Here is a 16802-nt window from a genome sequence, read left to right as displayed (position 1 = left end):
AACAGATCGGTTTTGGGTACCGCGTCAACAATCTTATTTTATAATTACTACAATGCAACATATAGTAGTAATTGTTATACCTGTGCCAAAAACAAAATACTACGATTAAAAAAATATCGAGCATGTACGCTATTAAGTTGAACATTCGCAGCAGAGCGCGCGCCTCTGTGAGTTGGTTACGGCATCTTTTGTTTGTTCCAAAGTTTAAAATTAGGAATCAATGCCTGCTATAAGATGGACTCGAACCGTTTTTGGTGGACATTTAATGTATTGTCTGCTGTTACGTAGGCTATGTATGTATAGGCTGTTAATGTTTCTATGGGCTAGCGTGTTTAGTTCGAACACCTCAAACATACTGGTGATGGCGATGTCAATCCTGCCAACAGAAGCCGCTGTGTTTTTTCCCTTGGAGACAAGTGCTTAATGATCGTGTCGCAGTGATCTTACTGGTTTTCTTCAGTTATTCGTTCGTCCTGTGTAAAAAACGATGCCAAATACAACCTGTACTTCGTTTTTGTCGTGCGTTACACATTAGTTTTCTTAGGGAAAGGATTTAGTCTGTTCTGATTTTTATGTAGTTAGATCGCTGACCGTCTGTTGTCAGTGTTTAGCTCGATAATAGACACCACGCCTTCAATCTTTATTAGGTTACATTTCCCTTAATATCTGTCGCAAGTTATTAGCGTGTGTGATACTTTTAAATCTGCTGCGGTCAGTTTCGGTAATAAACACACGCTTCTTAGCCGTTTATTGTTAGATCTTACTATGTGGGACATACATATATTTCTTAGTCTTGTAATAATAGAATAGAACCGAAGGTTACGTATCGTTAAAGCTAAAATGAATCGTAATGATGGTAACTTTTTATGCAATCTATTTCTGAAAACGTACACTTGAAGAACACTATATATTAAGTATAGAATATAAATAAAAATAGTGTTACATAAAACTCTCTCAAACTATCAAAATTTTGGGTTAATTTTTATAGGATTTTATAGAATAAAACTTCCGCTTTTCCTCTGTCTCTCTCTCTCTCTCTCTCTCTCTCTCTCTCTCTCTCTCCCTCTCTCTCTCTCTCTCTACCTTCCTCTTCCTCTTTATATACATAGCATTCGAGTTCCCATATGTAACCTCTCCATCCAAAATAATAGTGGGATCTGTTTGTGCATTATATGCGTTTTCTGGGCACGAAAAGTCCCGTAATCACGAAGACTTGGGTCAAAGGAAAAAGTGGGTTGAAACCCATGTCGAATATTCGTTCGCTGAATCCAACAAGGTATCGGTGCGGTAAGGTCTGGCATTATCATCAAGTAACCAGGCTATGAGCTTTCGATAAGTATGCCGACACTCCGTGGGTCTCCCGAGCAACTCGAGAGAGCGGTTTGCATTAATTGTTTCATTTTTGCCATAGAGGATGCTTCTAATGTCCATTGAAACCACTTTTATCATCGCTTTGGGTCCGAATAAACTCGGTACTACTGTCGAACTAAAACGTAACAAGCCTAAAGTCAATTGACGGGGATCCATTTCTTGCTGAGTTCCCACATTTTCGGTATTTAGGTTATAATTCTGTAATTTAATAGATATGAAGTGCCAGCTTTAGCCGCCGGAGTATTGCAGATTATCGTAGCGCCTATATCACGAAAATTAATGTCCAAGGAAAATGCCGTTAACAGAATGCGCTTTGTAGACTAAGTTGTATTATATGAAGTGTTAGTTTGTATGTATTTATTCAGTTAGTGTTAATCCAGCTTAAGGTGAAGATACTCTGATTAAGTAATGCGGATAATAATGTTTTCGGAAACTTCAGTTTTACAATGTCTGTTGCAATTTATGAACTTCAATGCATAATACATAAGGGGCTATAAAAAACAAAAAAAAAAAAGAAGGATATTCAGATATATGGCATTAATCAGTATTTCTAGTGAGATCGAACAGAATCAGTTAGGGAGCAGTATGTCTGAAAAGTAGGAACATCACCGAAAAACTTCGGTAGGAGCTAACGGCATTAGTACAGCAGACTAAATAACGTAGCCCTCTTTACATCGAAATCGACGGAACAATAATATGCGTAGAACGAAACATGGCCAGGGGAACTGCTATAATGAGAATTATTGAGAATTCGTTAGATTTGTTATTAATTATAGTGGAAAAGCTCTGAAAGAACACTGATTCGTGTTCGTTACGAGAATGTTTACATCAAAAGTCAAGTTATCTATTAACGAGGTAATGGAATATTGGGGACCTGCATTTGGATAAGGCGATTTGTTGGTTAGATAATGGCTATACGCTAAGTGGAGTAAGACTGGCCTGAGTCTACTGTGGCAACTTTGAAAGCAATATCACCTATTTCTTCGCGTAGAAGAGTGGATCGAGTATTATAATAAGTTCATCGTAATATACCAGTGTACTAGTTGCACTAAAATAATGAGCTGAGCGGGATATTTAAATAGAAGGGAACGACAATTCCGCCGAGTTCTGACTAACTTTAGGTCGTACGTAACATATTACTAAAATAGGTTAATCAAGTATCTGTAGCAACGTAACTGGGTAAATCAGCAAAGTATGTCGAGTTGCCGAAAAAGTATTAACGCTTTTATAGCTAAATCACATATCTTTTGCAACATGTCGTCGTGGGTCAGCGTCGTTGAGGTTGAGTAAGAAAGAATAAGAACTACTACATCTTACAATCTATTTATTACGACAAAAGCACAGACGCAGCCCAGGCCCATACAAGAAATGTCCTGCTTGCCGTCAGGATGCATGCTTTTAAAAAACGACCTAACGATAATTCTAATGCATTCGTCCTATAAATTTCGATATGAGGGACGCTCCTCGTAACGGCCGACAAGCTGCAGGAAAAAGCTGATGAATTAAGTAAGATCGATACGCAAAAGTAGCCATGACATCGTCAAGGAACTAAACGTTCACGACTAAACAGTTGTAAACTATTCGAAAAAAACTGGCTACAAAAAGAAGGTTGATGTTTAGGTGCCACGTTAACTGATGAAAATAGTTTACTCGATCGTATTTCTACTTGCAAAACTCTACTGAAACACAATGAAAATGAGCCATTTCTAAAGCGATTGATCACCGGTTCTAAAGAAAATGATCGTGTACGGTAAAAATGTGCGAAAAAACTAATGAAAATACACCCCACAGTCTGTAGCACAAGTCGGACCGGCACCGAACAAGATGATCGATCGATCTTGTGTGTATAGTGCTATTGGAAGGGAATCGTGCTTTATATGCTGTCGTCGCCTGACAAAATGGTTGATTCGGACCTCTGCGGTCAACAACAAATAAGATTACAACAAGCCATTAAAAAAAAGGCGAGCAGGACAACGGCCGATGACGGCACCGTACTACATACATTTGTCGGATAATCATCTGTTTGAATCTCTGCAAAGTTCCCTTAATCAACTTAGCTTCAATGCAAAAATCACAAAAGTTCCACGCTGATGGGATTCTGGGGTTACCCGAAAAATGACAGAGGGGGCCATCTATCAAAATCTCGCCTATTTAGCTTAATAATATTGTTTCGAAATATAAAAAGACGTTCGTTAATTTTAGCCCAATAACAGCTGCAACAAAATAGCTTGCAGAAAATGCAAACCTGTAATCCGAACGATAGATTATGTCAGTTTAGGTGTAAGCCAAGTCAGATTCGTCAACATAAGAATAGGCAAATGAAATCACTATAATGCAATTGTATATTCTATGGGAACAAAGTACAGTATAGTTCTAAAGAAACCACTGAATACCTGAAGCTCAATCGAACGGTGTAACTGTTAACGTACACCAGGCTTGTCGTCTAAGCTATAGATAGGATGTGAGTAAAGGTCGAATAAAAGGACCTGGTCATTGCACAGGTCCCTTATATATATATATATATATACGTGACCGCCGGATCATCTATATGTACATATACGCTGAACTAAATTTCGTCAAAGGTGCGAAGGAGAAGAGAAGTTTTTCGGTCAATTTATCCCCGTCAAGTAATAGCTATAAAGCATTTTATTGTAAGATGGCACAGATTGGATATATGTTTTTGCTTAATAAATAATCTCTGCTTCCTCTAGCGCTTAATGCTAATCCAAGTTGGCCTATCTGCTGATTTAAGAGCAAATGATTGCCAACCTATTTCATTATTGATAACATGCGCCAATGTGAAGATTGGGAAACAAGTTACGTTTATGGGGCAAGCGAGACAAAGCTTAATATCGAAGTGTTATCGCAGAAAGCTTCTCGTTACCTGAAAAGGATTAAAATGTAAAAAAATTGCGACAAGTTATCATTTGGCTTTATTTCCGATGTTTTCCCCTGCCTCTTTTTGAATTACCCGCCGCACTCGTTAAATGCAACGTTTAAACTCAATCATAAACAGTCTACAGTAGTTGTCAGGCTATTTGTGCTAACATACGGTAGAGTGGTTGGAAAATTTGGGAACCCCATGGCGTACACATTGTTCCTACGACGAGCTGCTTAACTTTTCAACGCTGCTAGGGGTCATTGTCATTTACTTATTTCTATAGCCTAATCCCAGAGATTTAATGGCGAACAAATATCCTGCAGTAAACTCCAACGTATTTAAGGTCCATGAAACTAATATTGAATTCCGTTTTTTCCAGTTCGTCTGACTTTGTTCATATGCGAAATAGTGTTCCTTGCAATTTATTGGATGAAAGGAATTTCAGGAGATAATCGGTTTCCTTTTTGGGAACTGCTACCAGCAGCAGCAACTTCGATCACACTCTCCACGTAAGATACCTTTTAACGCTCTTTTTTTACCCTTTTATCTAAGCCTTTTTTAATCATATGGAAATCTATGCGTTTGTTTAATAGGTCTATACTAAGGAATTTCTGAAGTTATTGACGGGTTGTGGATTTTTTTAATACGAACTGTGAAAATTACGTTATGAATGAGGGCTGAATTTTTATACTGAGCTCCTACGTTTCGCCACCTTCGTGTACGGAACATGTACGGATAAATGAATAAAACAATTCGGCAGAAAATTGATTTTTTTAAATAACCTGTTTCTCATATTTTTACCATTAGTGTTTCATTTTAAATTGTTAAGTTATTAATAGCTTACAATGGAAAAATGGGGGAGCTGAGTAAATGTTTAATGGATAACCGCACATGTTCAATAGCTAGAGAACTGTGTTAGTGTATGTTCGCTTACATCTGAAAAAAGTGCTCAATAAGACACTGAGTGTAAAGTTCAGCACAATAGTCTACATTCTGTTTTTGACAAACGAAAAAAAACATCACCCGAACTAGCCGCTTTGAAGACCGCACCTTACCGAGGCATACTTTGGCCTTTGTCAGAAGTTCTGAGGTTAAAACCAGATCTTTCCTTAGGCAGTTAAATACATATAGCGCGATAACGAATTAATTACAATTGATCGCTATATCAGCAAAGAAATATAAAGGTTAAACATTCAGTTCGAATTTACATTATCAGTTTTCTTATGAGCATTAAAGTTGGACTGAAGTAGGTTTTAACGTAATACGTCAGAAAACTAAACAGACATCAAACTAACATGAGAGACTATCACGGTAAAGGGGACAGGATACTGGCGCTAATGTTGCGGACAAATGGTAATGGATTGCCTGCAATGAGATAACGGATTAACTGAAAAAGCGTGAAACGAAGCCGCGAAGTTAACTCTACAAGGTGATAATTATTCTCTCTACAAGCAGGCCTGCCCTTAAGCCTTTTCATAAATTCTCGGTAAATCCAAATGTCTTCAAAAGTATTAAACATTTTTTTAAATTAATCTCATAAAGGGTATCCTCATAGACTACCTCCTTGCAGTGTGAAGAAACAGCAGGAAACTGAATATCGTCTCACTGAGAAGCCACTCTGCATAAATAAAATACGCAGAAATTCATATATGAACTTTTCACGCTTTTTTGTTAAGTTTCAAAATAGCTGTAGAGCACAGCCATAGCAAAAATTGTATGGTGAACAGTTTAGAATAATTACAACAAAAACGCTGCCCAAAATTGAGGAGTTGATCGAAAAATGTCAATGCAAAAGAATAAAGGATAAGAGCACTTATGCTTAAGAGAGTTTATTTTATTGAATTATAGTTAAACTTAATAAATCTATATTCGTTTATATAGTCATCAGGAAAAACAGAGCTTCTGAACATTAGTTTTGTATATCATTATGGTCAGGTTTGACAATTGGGATTTGACATTCATTTTATATCATTTGGTGTATCGCACCTAAGGAAAGCTGCGCGCATATTCAATGCTCTAATAAGAGATGGCGAATTTATTAGGACTTGATAAGAAAGGAAAGAAGAAAGGGATGATAGAGTGGATGCAGTGGATTTGTTCCGCTTTGACCTTTTTCATGCTCAAAAAAAAGTACTTGTAGAAATAACTTCTATTTCCATTAAAGCGTTAGCTGTAGGTACTATACAATAAACTTCTATAAAAAGTTGTGCGAGTCAATCGCCAAATACACCCAGTGCCCTAGCTGAATCAAATCAGCAGCACGATGCTTCTTAATGACATCTACTAATGAGGATGTATCTGTGCACATGTACGACTGTGTACCTTTATCCCTAGACCTTTTGTCAGCGAGCTTTTAGTTTTTTTTATGTACATGACGCTGAACAACCACGGCAATCAACTTCGTGTACCTCGTCGACTTCAGTATCAACAGCTTTTTTTTCTTTAATTCGCTGAGATGCTCTCTAAGTGCAAACTGGCTTTCGTATAAAGCAAATGTTTTCTAATTTTTCCTAAAAGTTTTTATGTCAAACGAGGTACTTAGTTACTTTTTTCCTTATTAGATTTTCTGGAAATAATCTATCGTGTTGTGGTAAAAATAATTATGAATAGAATCATTAGTACTCTCAGCTTTTAAACGAGTGTTCGATCGTGCAGAAGCAGAAGGCTTTGTACGTGAAAGACTATAAAATTGAATGGGACAATTTAAAACTAAGGAACAGTCTTTGTCTCTGTTGGTTAACGCGCGATAGATAGTTGTCGCCAATCAACCGCTACGATCTCACGAAGAGTTCTAGCAGATCAATTGGCCTGCATGGTAAACGTTTGTTTCTATCAAGGGATCGATTTTACTTATAATTACCCGTACGTACCGTTCAGTGATTGACAGACAATGAGGCATACCGGTACACATCCACTTCCCGTTCATGCCAGGAAACTGCGCGTTACATGAAAGCGTAGACGGATTGTAGCGTTATCACGAATGTAATAAAGGTTACAAGGAAGAGCGATGTGACCAACGTGCACATATTATAGTACACCAAACGATTTTGCATGCAAATTGCCTGATGTGAAGCAGAATCAGGTGCACGACAGTCAGTCAGCTGTCGTTGAAGAGAACCGCTGCTCCTATAATAGAGCAGGCACGTGGGAAGCTTGATATCTACATTGAATGACTGCAAATTTAAGCGTCCGAATTTAGGCCATTCCTTTTCATGGACGCCAACATTCTTATAGATCGAAAATTTGTTTCGTCAAACTATTCTGAAGTTTCGTCAAAATTGTGCTTTTCCTCAGAACGGTGAATCTTACAAAACAATATACGTTGTTATGAAAACTATCTACTGGTGATGGCATCGATAAATTTTTGTTGAGGGAACCCAATCGCTGACCCTGACCTTATAGTCGTATTGACACTGTGCAAAAGCTCATACAATTCTCCGTGGTTGCACTACGCTATGTCTTTTTTCACCGGAAATCCCGTTTAATCGTTCCTTATACACAAAAAAAAAATGTATTCGCATGATCGATTTGTGGCTAACTCACCAAGTAACCGCTATACGCCACCAAATATGTCAGATTAATAAAGACGTTGTTAGGCAAAAGTAGAGATTCGATACAAAAACGATATGTTTCAATAGAAACCAACGTTGATTTTGACGCTCTAAGGAAAAAAACAAAATATTCGCCTTCGTCTTTCCTTCCCCGTAGTTGTAAACACGCAACGAAGTTAGCAGATTCTCGGGTGATAAACGCAGAAGCGCCTTCGGTTTGTGGTGATAGAAGGCTACAGTCTGGACTAACGTTTATTTTCTATAAAAACCTATTATATTATCCGATTGGGAGGTTTATTACGATAACATTCCGTAAGTGACGCGCATCGAGTGGCAACAGGGCTATATTTCGGAGCAGCGTCACATTGACATCCAATGACTTCAATGCGACGCTATACTCAACAACTCAGTTTATCGAGAAACACTCCGCGGATCATTTTAAAGGAAAAATTCATTTCCACATCTATAATCAGCTGACTCAATAATCGTGGATCGAGTGTTATTATAAGCGCTATTTGTCATAAGTTGATAACATGTTAAAGCGCAAGGTACGCGCTAGCCACTTCTTTGACCATATATTTTTTTTTTTAAATAAAGCCTGTCCTCAGCTGAGGGGCTATGTAAATAAATGAATTAGTCGCATCTGAGACTTATAGGGGGACCGAACTATATATTGAGAATATTAAACCACAACCTTATTCATAATGAGTCGAGAAAGCCATTGGGGTTTTTTTTTTGACAGCGACAGCAACAACCAATGACGGATTCTGTTGCGATATATTAGAAACCGTCCTGTTAAAAATATTCAATACGAACAATGTTTGGATTCACTAAGGTTGCCCCGTCCTATTCAGCTTGCCACACTGCGCTGGGAATGATTAATCAGCTTAGAACCAGGTTCTCAGGCCATTTTATTTGGATACGCGGCAGCGACATCTAGTGGCCGTTCTGGTTCGACGATATGGCTGATCTCGATGTTTTCTTGCGAGGCTATGTGATTTAGCGTGTATCGACCAGGGCCGTGAAACCAATATTCCTGAAGTAAAGGTGAAACTGATGCTCAATCATGCAGAGTCATAATCTAAAATTACTTGAAACATGTCGATTTGTGCAAGCGGTTCCTGGGAGAAAATTTGGCTGACATTAATCTCTATATGTAAAACAAACTAAACCTCTGATTTGGACTAGGAAAGAAATATGCCCGGAAACTCGTCTTTGTTTCCAGAGCATAAAAACAATCAGTCAATTGGTAACATTTATGTTTATAACATTTTCTTGTTAAATCTATTTCAGAAATCTACGCTAAATAATGTAAATTAGTAAACGTCAAACGTCCTAAGCGTCATCTGATGGATGGCTTCGAAAGCTATGTAATGATCTATTTATCCTATCTCAGTTCAGCTAACGGTGTCAGCTAGCGTACCTCTTCGACCCGAAAACGACCCCTTAAAGCGATTGGATTCAACATAATTTTGTGGCTTACTGCAGACACATCCTGGACACATCTGCGCGGAGATAAAGCTAATTAGGTCAATTCGAATAAAAAGCTTGCTTTTCGCCATAGAACGTGATGATAATTTCGTTGCTCATATACTGACCATAGCAACTTCTTTTCCATTTTCTACAAGATTTGAAAACGATGCCGTCCATACAAGTAGTTGCAAACCCGAGAGGACTACCAGAATTGTTAACGCTGATATATCAGGAATATAAAGTTGTATTAAATGAACAAGTGTACCAGAAAATGTGTAGCATGAACTGTGTTTAAACTATATTATGGAAAAAAGCTATTACATTATAGCTGGTCGTCATTCGAGATTGCCTCTACTGAAGATATTACTGGCTTTTAACTTCACACAGACGAAATAAAATGTGCTTAGTAGTAAAGTAGCCGCAAGTTACCATGAAAAGATACTTACCTTTTTTCACTTAAGCTCCTGCTACTTGCTTATGCAATTCACTACGCATAGCTCTGATTTGTAAATTGTGTTCATTAGATGGTACGGCATCTAAATTGGGCAGGTTTCAACGAGCTATTTGTCGTGACGGGCACGCGCTTGTTTGTCACTCTTGGTACTAACAAAAAAAACCGCTTCTTCTAACCCTCAACAAAATCAGATACTTCCCCTTTTGCCCGAGGTCGGCGGTATATGTTATTATCAATTTTCATGCGGTTTCTGAAAAATTCTGAAGACTTTTGAAGGGGTTGCCTCAAGGGTTTTATGAGGCAAATCTTAAGGCCCTCAATAGCTTTAGGATTTAAAAGGCTTCAAATAACTCAAAATGCTTAAGAAGTCGTTTTGTGATACACCTAAGCGTTTGATACAAAAGTGATTAGTGAACAGTTTAGGTCCTAAATTAGACCCGCAATTGATATAAATAATAGTTAAATTCAACAAACAGCAATTACCTTGAAAAGGAACGACACTTCTGATACATGTGAACATTCTATTAAAACATTTGTATCTATGCACAGTCCTAAAAGCGAACCGTAAGAAGATTTAGATGTTGTACTATGTATACATAAACCCATAATGTTAGCTAGATTCCTTTAAATCGTTAGTAAATTTGCCATGTTCCACAAACAGCAATTAAATATCAATCGTCCCAGATCCGTTGCTGAGCCGATAGCTATAGCACCTAACAAGTAAATAGCATAAAAATGGGCTCAACGCCATTCACCATATTTCGCCGCTCGATTAGCACTCGGCACGACGGCGCAAGCTTTATCTGAAAATACGTATGGCCAGTGCTCTAGTTCAGGCCTTCGTAATGCTAAAACACCGACAAGGTATCGGTGAGAGCTGGCGCAGTACTTCGCGAAACGTTGTAAACGCCGAAAATATTTTGTGTACTACGTTAATGACCGTTGTCAGAAATCCTTGACAAAATTTAGCGCAGCACGTGCATCCGCCTGTGTTTCACGTGATTTCATCTATTTATGGCAGAGGCTGCCTCATTTAGTCCGTCTACCCAATAACTAAGCTTTCATCGGTTCACACACGCCATCGTCCGGTTTGGATTGGGTATGGATATAATATGACTCCCGAACGCCAAATAGAAATTTAAAGCGTGACTTACGCAATAAGTCTTGCCTGGTCCCCAATATGTTAAATTTTCTTCTAAATCAAAAATTACATTCATAAAAAGTCGTCCGACATCATTCCTGATCTAACTATCGAATGAGCGAAGACCAAAGTCTTCCGTCAAACCTACTGCTTCCACCTCTTCGCTGTTTTAATAGCACTTGCTTGCAGGAGGCTTATTTTTGCAACTCGAATTGGTACACGATCACTTGTTCACCTGATTGCATAAACAAAGCTGTACAATCCTTTTTTAACTAGTTCATCCTGATTCAACGTGCTCTCATAAGTAGACCCCCAATTCTCATTTTGTACAAACAAATTAAGCCAATAATTTAGTTTTTTTAAGTTTGGTCGTCGCAGTTGAAACTCCCTGTGTAAAGCGTCAGCTTCTGGCTCTGAAGCTGAAAGCATTGTGTAGTTGCTCGACGGTTCTTGACATAGAATAGATAGCCCCTAGCTCTGCTTTCTCAAGAGCCGAAAGGGCTTTGCAATGCCCCGCAAATGCACGCGAGTAAGGCGTCACTAATCGTTCGCGTTCGAAACTGGAAACTTCGATTAAAACTTGTTGTCGACAAATCCGTCCGTCCAATCGTAGCGTGCTAATAGGTACTTGCAAAATAGTTCTACCCTTCAGGTAGGAAGTGGTAGGTGATCGCGATCCAGTACACTGGACCAACCTTGTGATAAGCGACCAAAAGAAACTAACTTTTTTCAAGGGTGAAATATCTTTATGATTTCTCGTTCTGTTTTTTCCGATAACCATTTTCTACGACGTACCCAAGTAGTATTCAGTATGCCCTTCCAGCTGTGGCTGTCGAAGATAACGTGACCATCGGCCTTTTCGCTTCCGAATAAAAAAAATGCGTCAACCCCAGAACTCTCTCACCTATGCGAAAGGCCACTCTCATCATTTTCCGGTGTGTCGTGAATTATACTGCCTAGGTTTCTTGCGGCAACTGAGATAACGCATCCGCATGCTTGGTGCAAATGACAGTCTAATACTTTATCCATACTCGGATCTCAAAAGACAATAGATGCAATGAGCTATTCTGCTTTTAGGTTCCCTGGAAAACAATTTTGATAGCGTTATTACAAGTTTGTGGTTCGGACTTCTGACCTTCTATAAACGACCTAAAATACTCACCCGCTTTCATCACAGTCAGTATCTTCTTTGCATCATAGAGCTTACGTAATTCGATAACTCGTTTTTAGCAACACAGTTGTACTATACTAACTCTTGCAAAAATAAGAACGCATAGGGGAAATGTGCATGTAATGATGGTGACATATTGGTTTTGCATAGTCACGTCATCACATACGACTCTTGGTGAGACATGCATACATTTAACAACCTCTTTAACCTGTTTTTAACGACCTATGCACAGTAGGCCCTTCTTATCGAAGTAATACAAAAACTCTAGTCGCTTCATGACAAAATGACTCCCACATTTTTAAATAAAAATCGAAATGTTAAGTTTGTGGATAACTTATGGCCCAGGTTTTTTTGTCTAAGCGTCTTCGATGTTTACTATTAAACATATTTACTGAAGCTCTTTGGATAAATGGCTAATTAAAAAATGCAACTTTTTGTTTATTGGTTCGCTTTCTCTTTTTTTCGTTTACAGATTGTCCGATGTTATATATTGGTTACAAGCGAATCTGGCGGACTTTAAAATTGAGTAACTTTTAAACTACCGCTAGCAGACGAAAATTGACTAGTCGCCGCCACCGAGCGCCGCTAGCAGACGACATTTGGCTGGTAAATACTCCAGTTCTCTAGAAACTTGTGAGTGGAAAGCGGTTAAGTCAATGAGAGATAGAGCTTAGGAGGAAAAAATTCGTTTTGCCTCGAAAACCAACGTTAAGTAGTTAAGTTTTTGTTTCTCGAAGGCCACAGCGCTGTGGAAATTTATTGGAGATAGGTGAAGATATTAGGCGCAAACGTTTCAGGAGCTGACCAGCGAGGGAGCAGTCAGACCTCAGGACCTGAAAGACAAGAACGTATTGCCGCAACCGGAGAGGTCATTCACGAAAAGCTTAGATTTCTAAAAAACTTGTTCGTCAAAATAAGCATTTCACATGTTAGGTATCACAGAATTACAAGCCAAATACCGAAGATATGAAAACCAAGTAAGAAGTGGATATCTCGCAAATTGTCGGCAACACGTGTGATGTATTCCATGTACAGTTTGGGGGACTTATCTCACAGAAAACCCAACTGGAACCCACGATCGCCATAGGCGCGACATGATTCGATCCAGCCGTGGAGAAACAAGACGAGCGCATGGCGTTGCAGTAAATAAAAATGGAGTTCGATGACGGTGTCGAGTGGTTTTGGATGTAAGGTGATAAGCATCAGAGGCATCTGCTGTTATGAGATGCTCGCCAAAAATGAAACACAGAATGCCGCCCGTTATCTCAAGACCCATGGACTTCTGGTACGGCAACCGAAGACACGCGGTCTCGTTATTTGACGACAATGCCAGACTTCATCGTCATGCCTCAGTTACTTGATGGATTGAGCAAAGGTTGGCATCAACCCGCTTACTTTTCCGTCCTACGTCCGTATGATTTAGAGGCTTTTCATGTCCTAAAAAAGGCAACTAATGGGCAAGCATGTCCGATTATCGATTTACTTTAGGAAGCCATAGATAGAGAAACTGCGTATGGGAATGTGAATAGTAAATATATGACGTCAGAATGATAGTACAAATAAAGGGTAGTACCTTTTAACATTATTATATTAAAAAATCATCATTCTAGCCTAAGTAAGCTCTAAAGTTGCTCAATTTCAAAGTCCACCGGGTTCGCTTGTAACAGTCATCACAGTCAGAAACCGTCCTTGTGTTCCTTTGTTTAAAACACATCGTTATTATACGTTAAGATAGAAGGAAGACCTATAAACCATACTATTTCTCTCTTAAGGCTGGGTATTGCTTCCAAAGCTGATTTTATCTACTAACATCGAATTTGCAATGAAAGACGAAATGAGGCAGTTAAAATATATGAGTGCCAGAATTGTTCTTTGTAAGTATTAAGTTACTATATTTAGATTTTCTTGCACACAATATAAAAACTAAGACTTACACACTAAGTCTTTTTGAATTAATAACGCTGCAAGGCAAATAAATTTTCTGACTGTTTCTTTGACCTTCTTTACGCGATTTTGATGTCTCGGAGGAATACAAATTAGTTAGTATCATCTATGCATTAGAAAATTTGAGATTTTTTAAAAATTTTAATCGGCTTATATGCTTTAATTTTTTTGCCATGTGTTCGAGGCGGCTTGTTTCTTATTCATTAAAGTACCCGCTAGTGCAGAAAGGCGTGAAATACAATCATCGACCTTAATCGATTTTCACTAAAACCATTGTGTCGTTTATATCTAACGTACTAACCACATTTTTTCTTTTATAAAAGGTAAAAATTGTCGTATTTTGACTGTCGGAATAGACTTGTAGAACAAAAGAAGAGGTATCCGGAAAAGGCAGTACACAGAAAATGCTCCAAGTTACTTATCGGCTTGATAAAATAGTATAGAGGATATGCATGAGAGATTTGTTGCACATATGTACAGTTGTGTACAGTTGTTTGTTGCCAAATGGAAAAAAAGATGCGATTGGTTCATAACGTTTTCTATGATTCAATTTTACGTTGTCTCTATTTCACTTAGGCAATACGCTCTAATAGATTCAGCTGTATACGAAGAGTATCCAAAGGTTAATCTACTCTTCTCGCTGACTGGATTCGTGGCTGTAATCCACGCGTCTACCATCAGTTCTTCGTTTCGTATTGCCACCGCTCGTTGCATACCATACACGCGTCCTTCGCTGCTAACCTCAACATTGTTTGGTGATGGTCCCGAACTTGAGAGAGCTTTACTAAGCATCGCTTGCATCCCTGGCCTGGGTCCTCTACTGATGTTGCACTCGTACCTCTGCGGAACGTCTTTGGCTGTCATTCCGGGTATTCTCTTGATTTGTTTTGCTACCTTGTGGCTTCCAATTCTCCTTTTTGTTGCTAGGTGGTCGAATCACCTGTTACGGCATATATACGGAAAACATATACGCTCAGGTTGCTGTACCATTGCATTGCTGGAATTTATTCAGCATTTAGCACAGAGCATAGTATACTTCACGATAACTGGATTACTGGCGAACTTCCCAGAAACTACTCATGTCATAGGAAGAAATCTGTCAACATACGACGAAAAAGAGATGAAAGATCAGCGTATCAACATTACTCATTCTCTCCTAAGTTCTTATCAGCAGAGTGGCCATGTGACGCCAAATGTGCTAAATATGTTATAGATATAGAGAGACTGCAACTTGGTAAAACAGAAGGTAAAAGATCTTTTCATAAACAAAGATTTCACTTATCAAATCATAAATGTATTAACTTTCATTTCTCCATATACAAAATGTTCGAAATAAATTGGGATAAACTTGATATCGCTTGCCTATTTGCTGCACCTAAACGACGATAAATCATTGGCATGTGGCAACAGATTCATCCATGATATACATATTTAATAATAAAAAAATATCTACCATTGAATTCGATCACGACTTTGATTCAGAACCTACTCAGGTCAAAAATCTACTGCCAAGATTGACTGTGTAAACTCGCGTATAAGTTTTAGTAAATATTTATGAGTGAAGCATGATAGATTTCGACTCGCTGAAAGTGTGCTCAATTATGCCACAAATAAAGAAGAACCAACAGACTTAAATTTTGAGCGGGCAGTATTCCAGCGATCCCAGAAATCCAAAAACTAAAAATGCAAAAAGTCTTAAAGGAGTAAGAAGACTTAAAAAGTCAAAAAGACACACGCAGGTACAGTCTGCATTACAACGATAGGTAGTTCGAGTCTCGCAAGCAGCCCCTTATATGGACGTTAAATTTCATGAACTATCAGAAGTGATTTCTTGCGCGCTTCTTGATGAACTCGACCTTTCAAGTTTAATCGTTGTTATGGATCTCCTATATTGACTTTTGGATGGATTTTTTCAGATTCCTTAAAGCCCATATATATACAGTACATATATAATAATCATAAAAATAAGCTGCGTAGACAGCATAGTTAGAAGCTTGTCCGTCGCGAGAACATTCAGCTGATCTTTATTGATATTCCGAGTAGGAACCTCGCGTCTCCGCTACTATGAGTCTCTGATTTTTTTCTAGAAAGAACTGTTTTTTTTCTAGTATTAGAAATAGCGATTAAAGGCATGTTCACTTGGATAAATAACCCGCCATAGTAGGACCTAAGTTATGCCGGAAATCCTTTACATATTCTATCAAATGATTTCGAGGTTTATGGGTTTTACGATTTATTTTATGAATTATTATATTTATTTATTATATATCAGAAAATAACCTTTACGAGGAGTCAGTCGTCCTGACGCCTGAAGTGACTCAAGTAGAAGAAAGGACGAAAATAATCGTGTGTTTTAGCCAATGGTACTTTTAAATACAGAGATAACTAAATATATTTATGTTGAATATTTTTTCAACTTTTTGATCATACTGATCGTCTGTGACGTCTGGTTGGCTTCTGAAAATTGTAGCAGACAGTATAATATAAAATCTGAAACTTATTCACAGATGTAGACATAGCACGTAGGTAGAACTATCGCATCCATATCTAGGAAATGTTTGGTTTGGTGACGGCTATTTATGTTGCCGGGACAAACAAAATGGGCAAACATTGAAAAGTTCATTTGAGTCGATGGGGCACATTTGTCTACGTGAAAAATAAGTTCGGACTAGAAGTCTGAGTCATATTCAAGAACGTAGATAGAGTACACGGCGAACATTAGGGCACGATAAAAGTTTTGGAAGTATTCATAAGCTAGGAGTTAGAAATAGAGTTTGGGGAGCTGGGAATCAGCGAGAAGTCCATGAAAAGGACGG

General features: G+C 38.3%; 1 protein-coding gene and 1 long non-coding RNA gene across 27 annotated transcripts in view; one reads left to right on the top strand and one right to left on the bottom strand.

Annotated features, from left to right (window-relative positions):
* Positions 1 to 16802, top strand: part of LOC111246304 (uncharacterized) — a 54952-nt gene that overhangs the window by 23849 nt on the left and 14301 nt on the right. For 8 of the 26 annotated variants that reach the window (XM_022795666.2, XM_022795664.2, XM_086985000.1 and 5 more), the window contains 2 exons: positions 4632 to 4761; positions 14563 to 15338. The exons of 2 other annotated variants lie outside the window; for them this stretch is intronic. In XM_022795666.2, the coding sequence (XP_022651401.1) occupies positions 4632 to 4761; positions 14563 to 15199 (767 nt within the window). In that variant the 3' untranslated portion in view covers positions 15200 to 15338. Of the gene's footprint in view, positions 1 to 4631; positions 4766 to 5569; positions 6044 to 9096; positions 9718 to 12514; positions 13628 to 14562; positions 15339 to 16802 lie in introns of those variants that run through there. 16 more of the 26 variants (XR_015324802.1, XR_015324797.1, XR_015324792.1 and 13 more) reach the window with 15 other exon arrangements.
* LOC147757093 (uncharacterized) lies at positions 3973 to 7388 on the bottom strand. The gene is made up of 2 exons (XR_015324820.1): positions 7123 to 7388; positions 3973 to 4255 (listed from the first exon to the last, which is right to left on the bottom strand). It is a non-coding gene; the product is annotated as an uncharacterized LOC147757093 (long non-coding RNA).

This window comes from Varroa destructor, unplaced genomic scaffold (genome assembly GCF_002443255.2).
Source record: "Varroa destructor unplaced genomic scaffold, Vdes_3.0 BEIS01000003.1, whole genome shotgun sequence".
Lineage (NCBI taxonomy): Eukaryota > Metazoa > Arthropoda > Arachnida > Mesostigmata > Varroidae > Varroa > Varroa destructor.
Note: the sequence above shows the minus strand (reverse complement) of the source record. Positions and strands in the feature narration are given on the sequence as shown.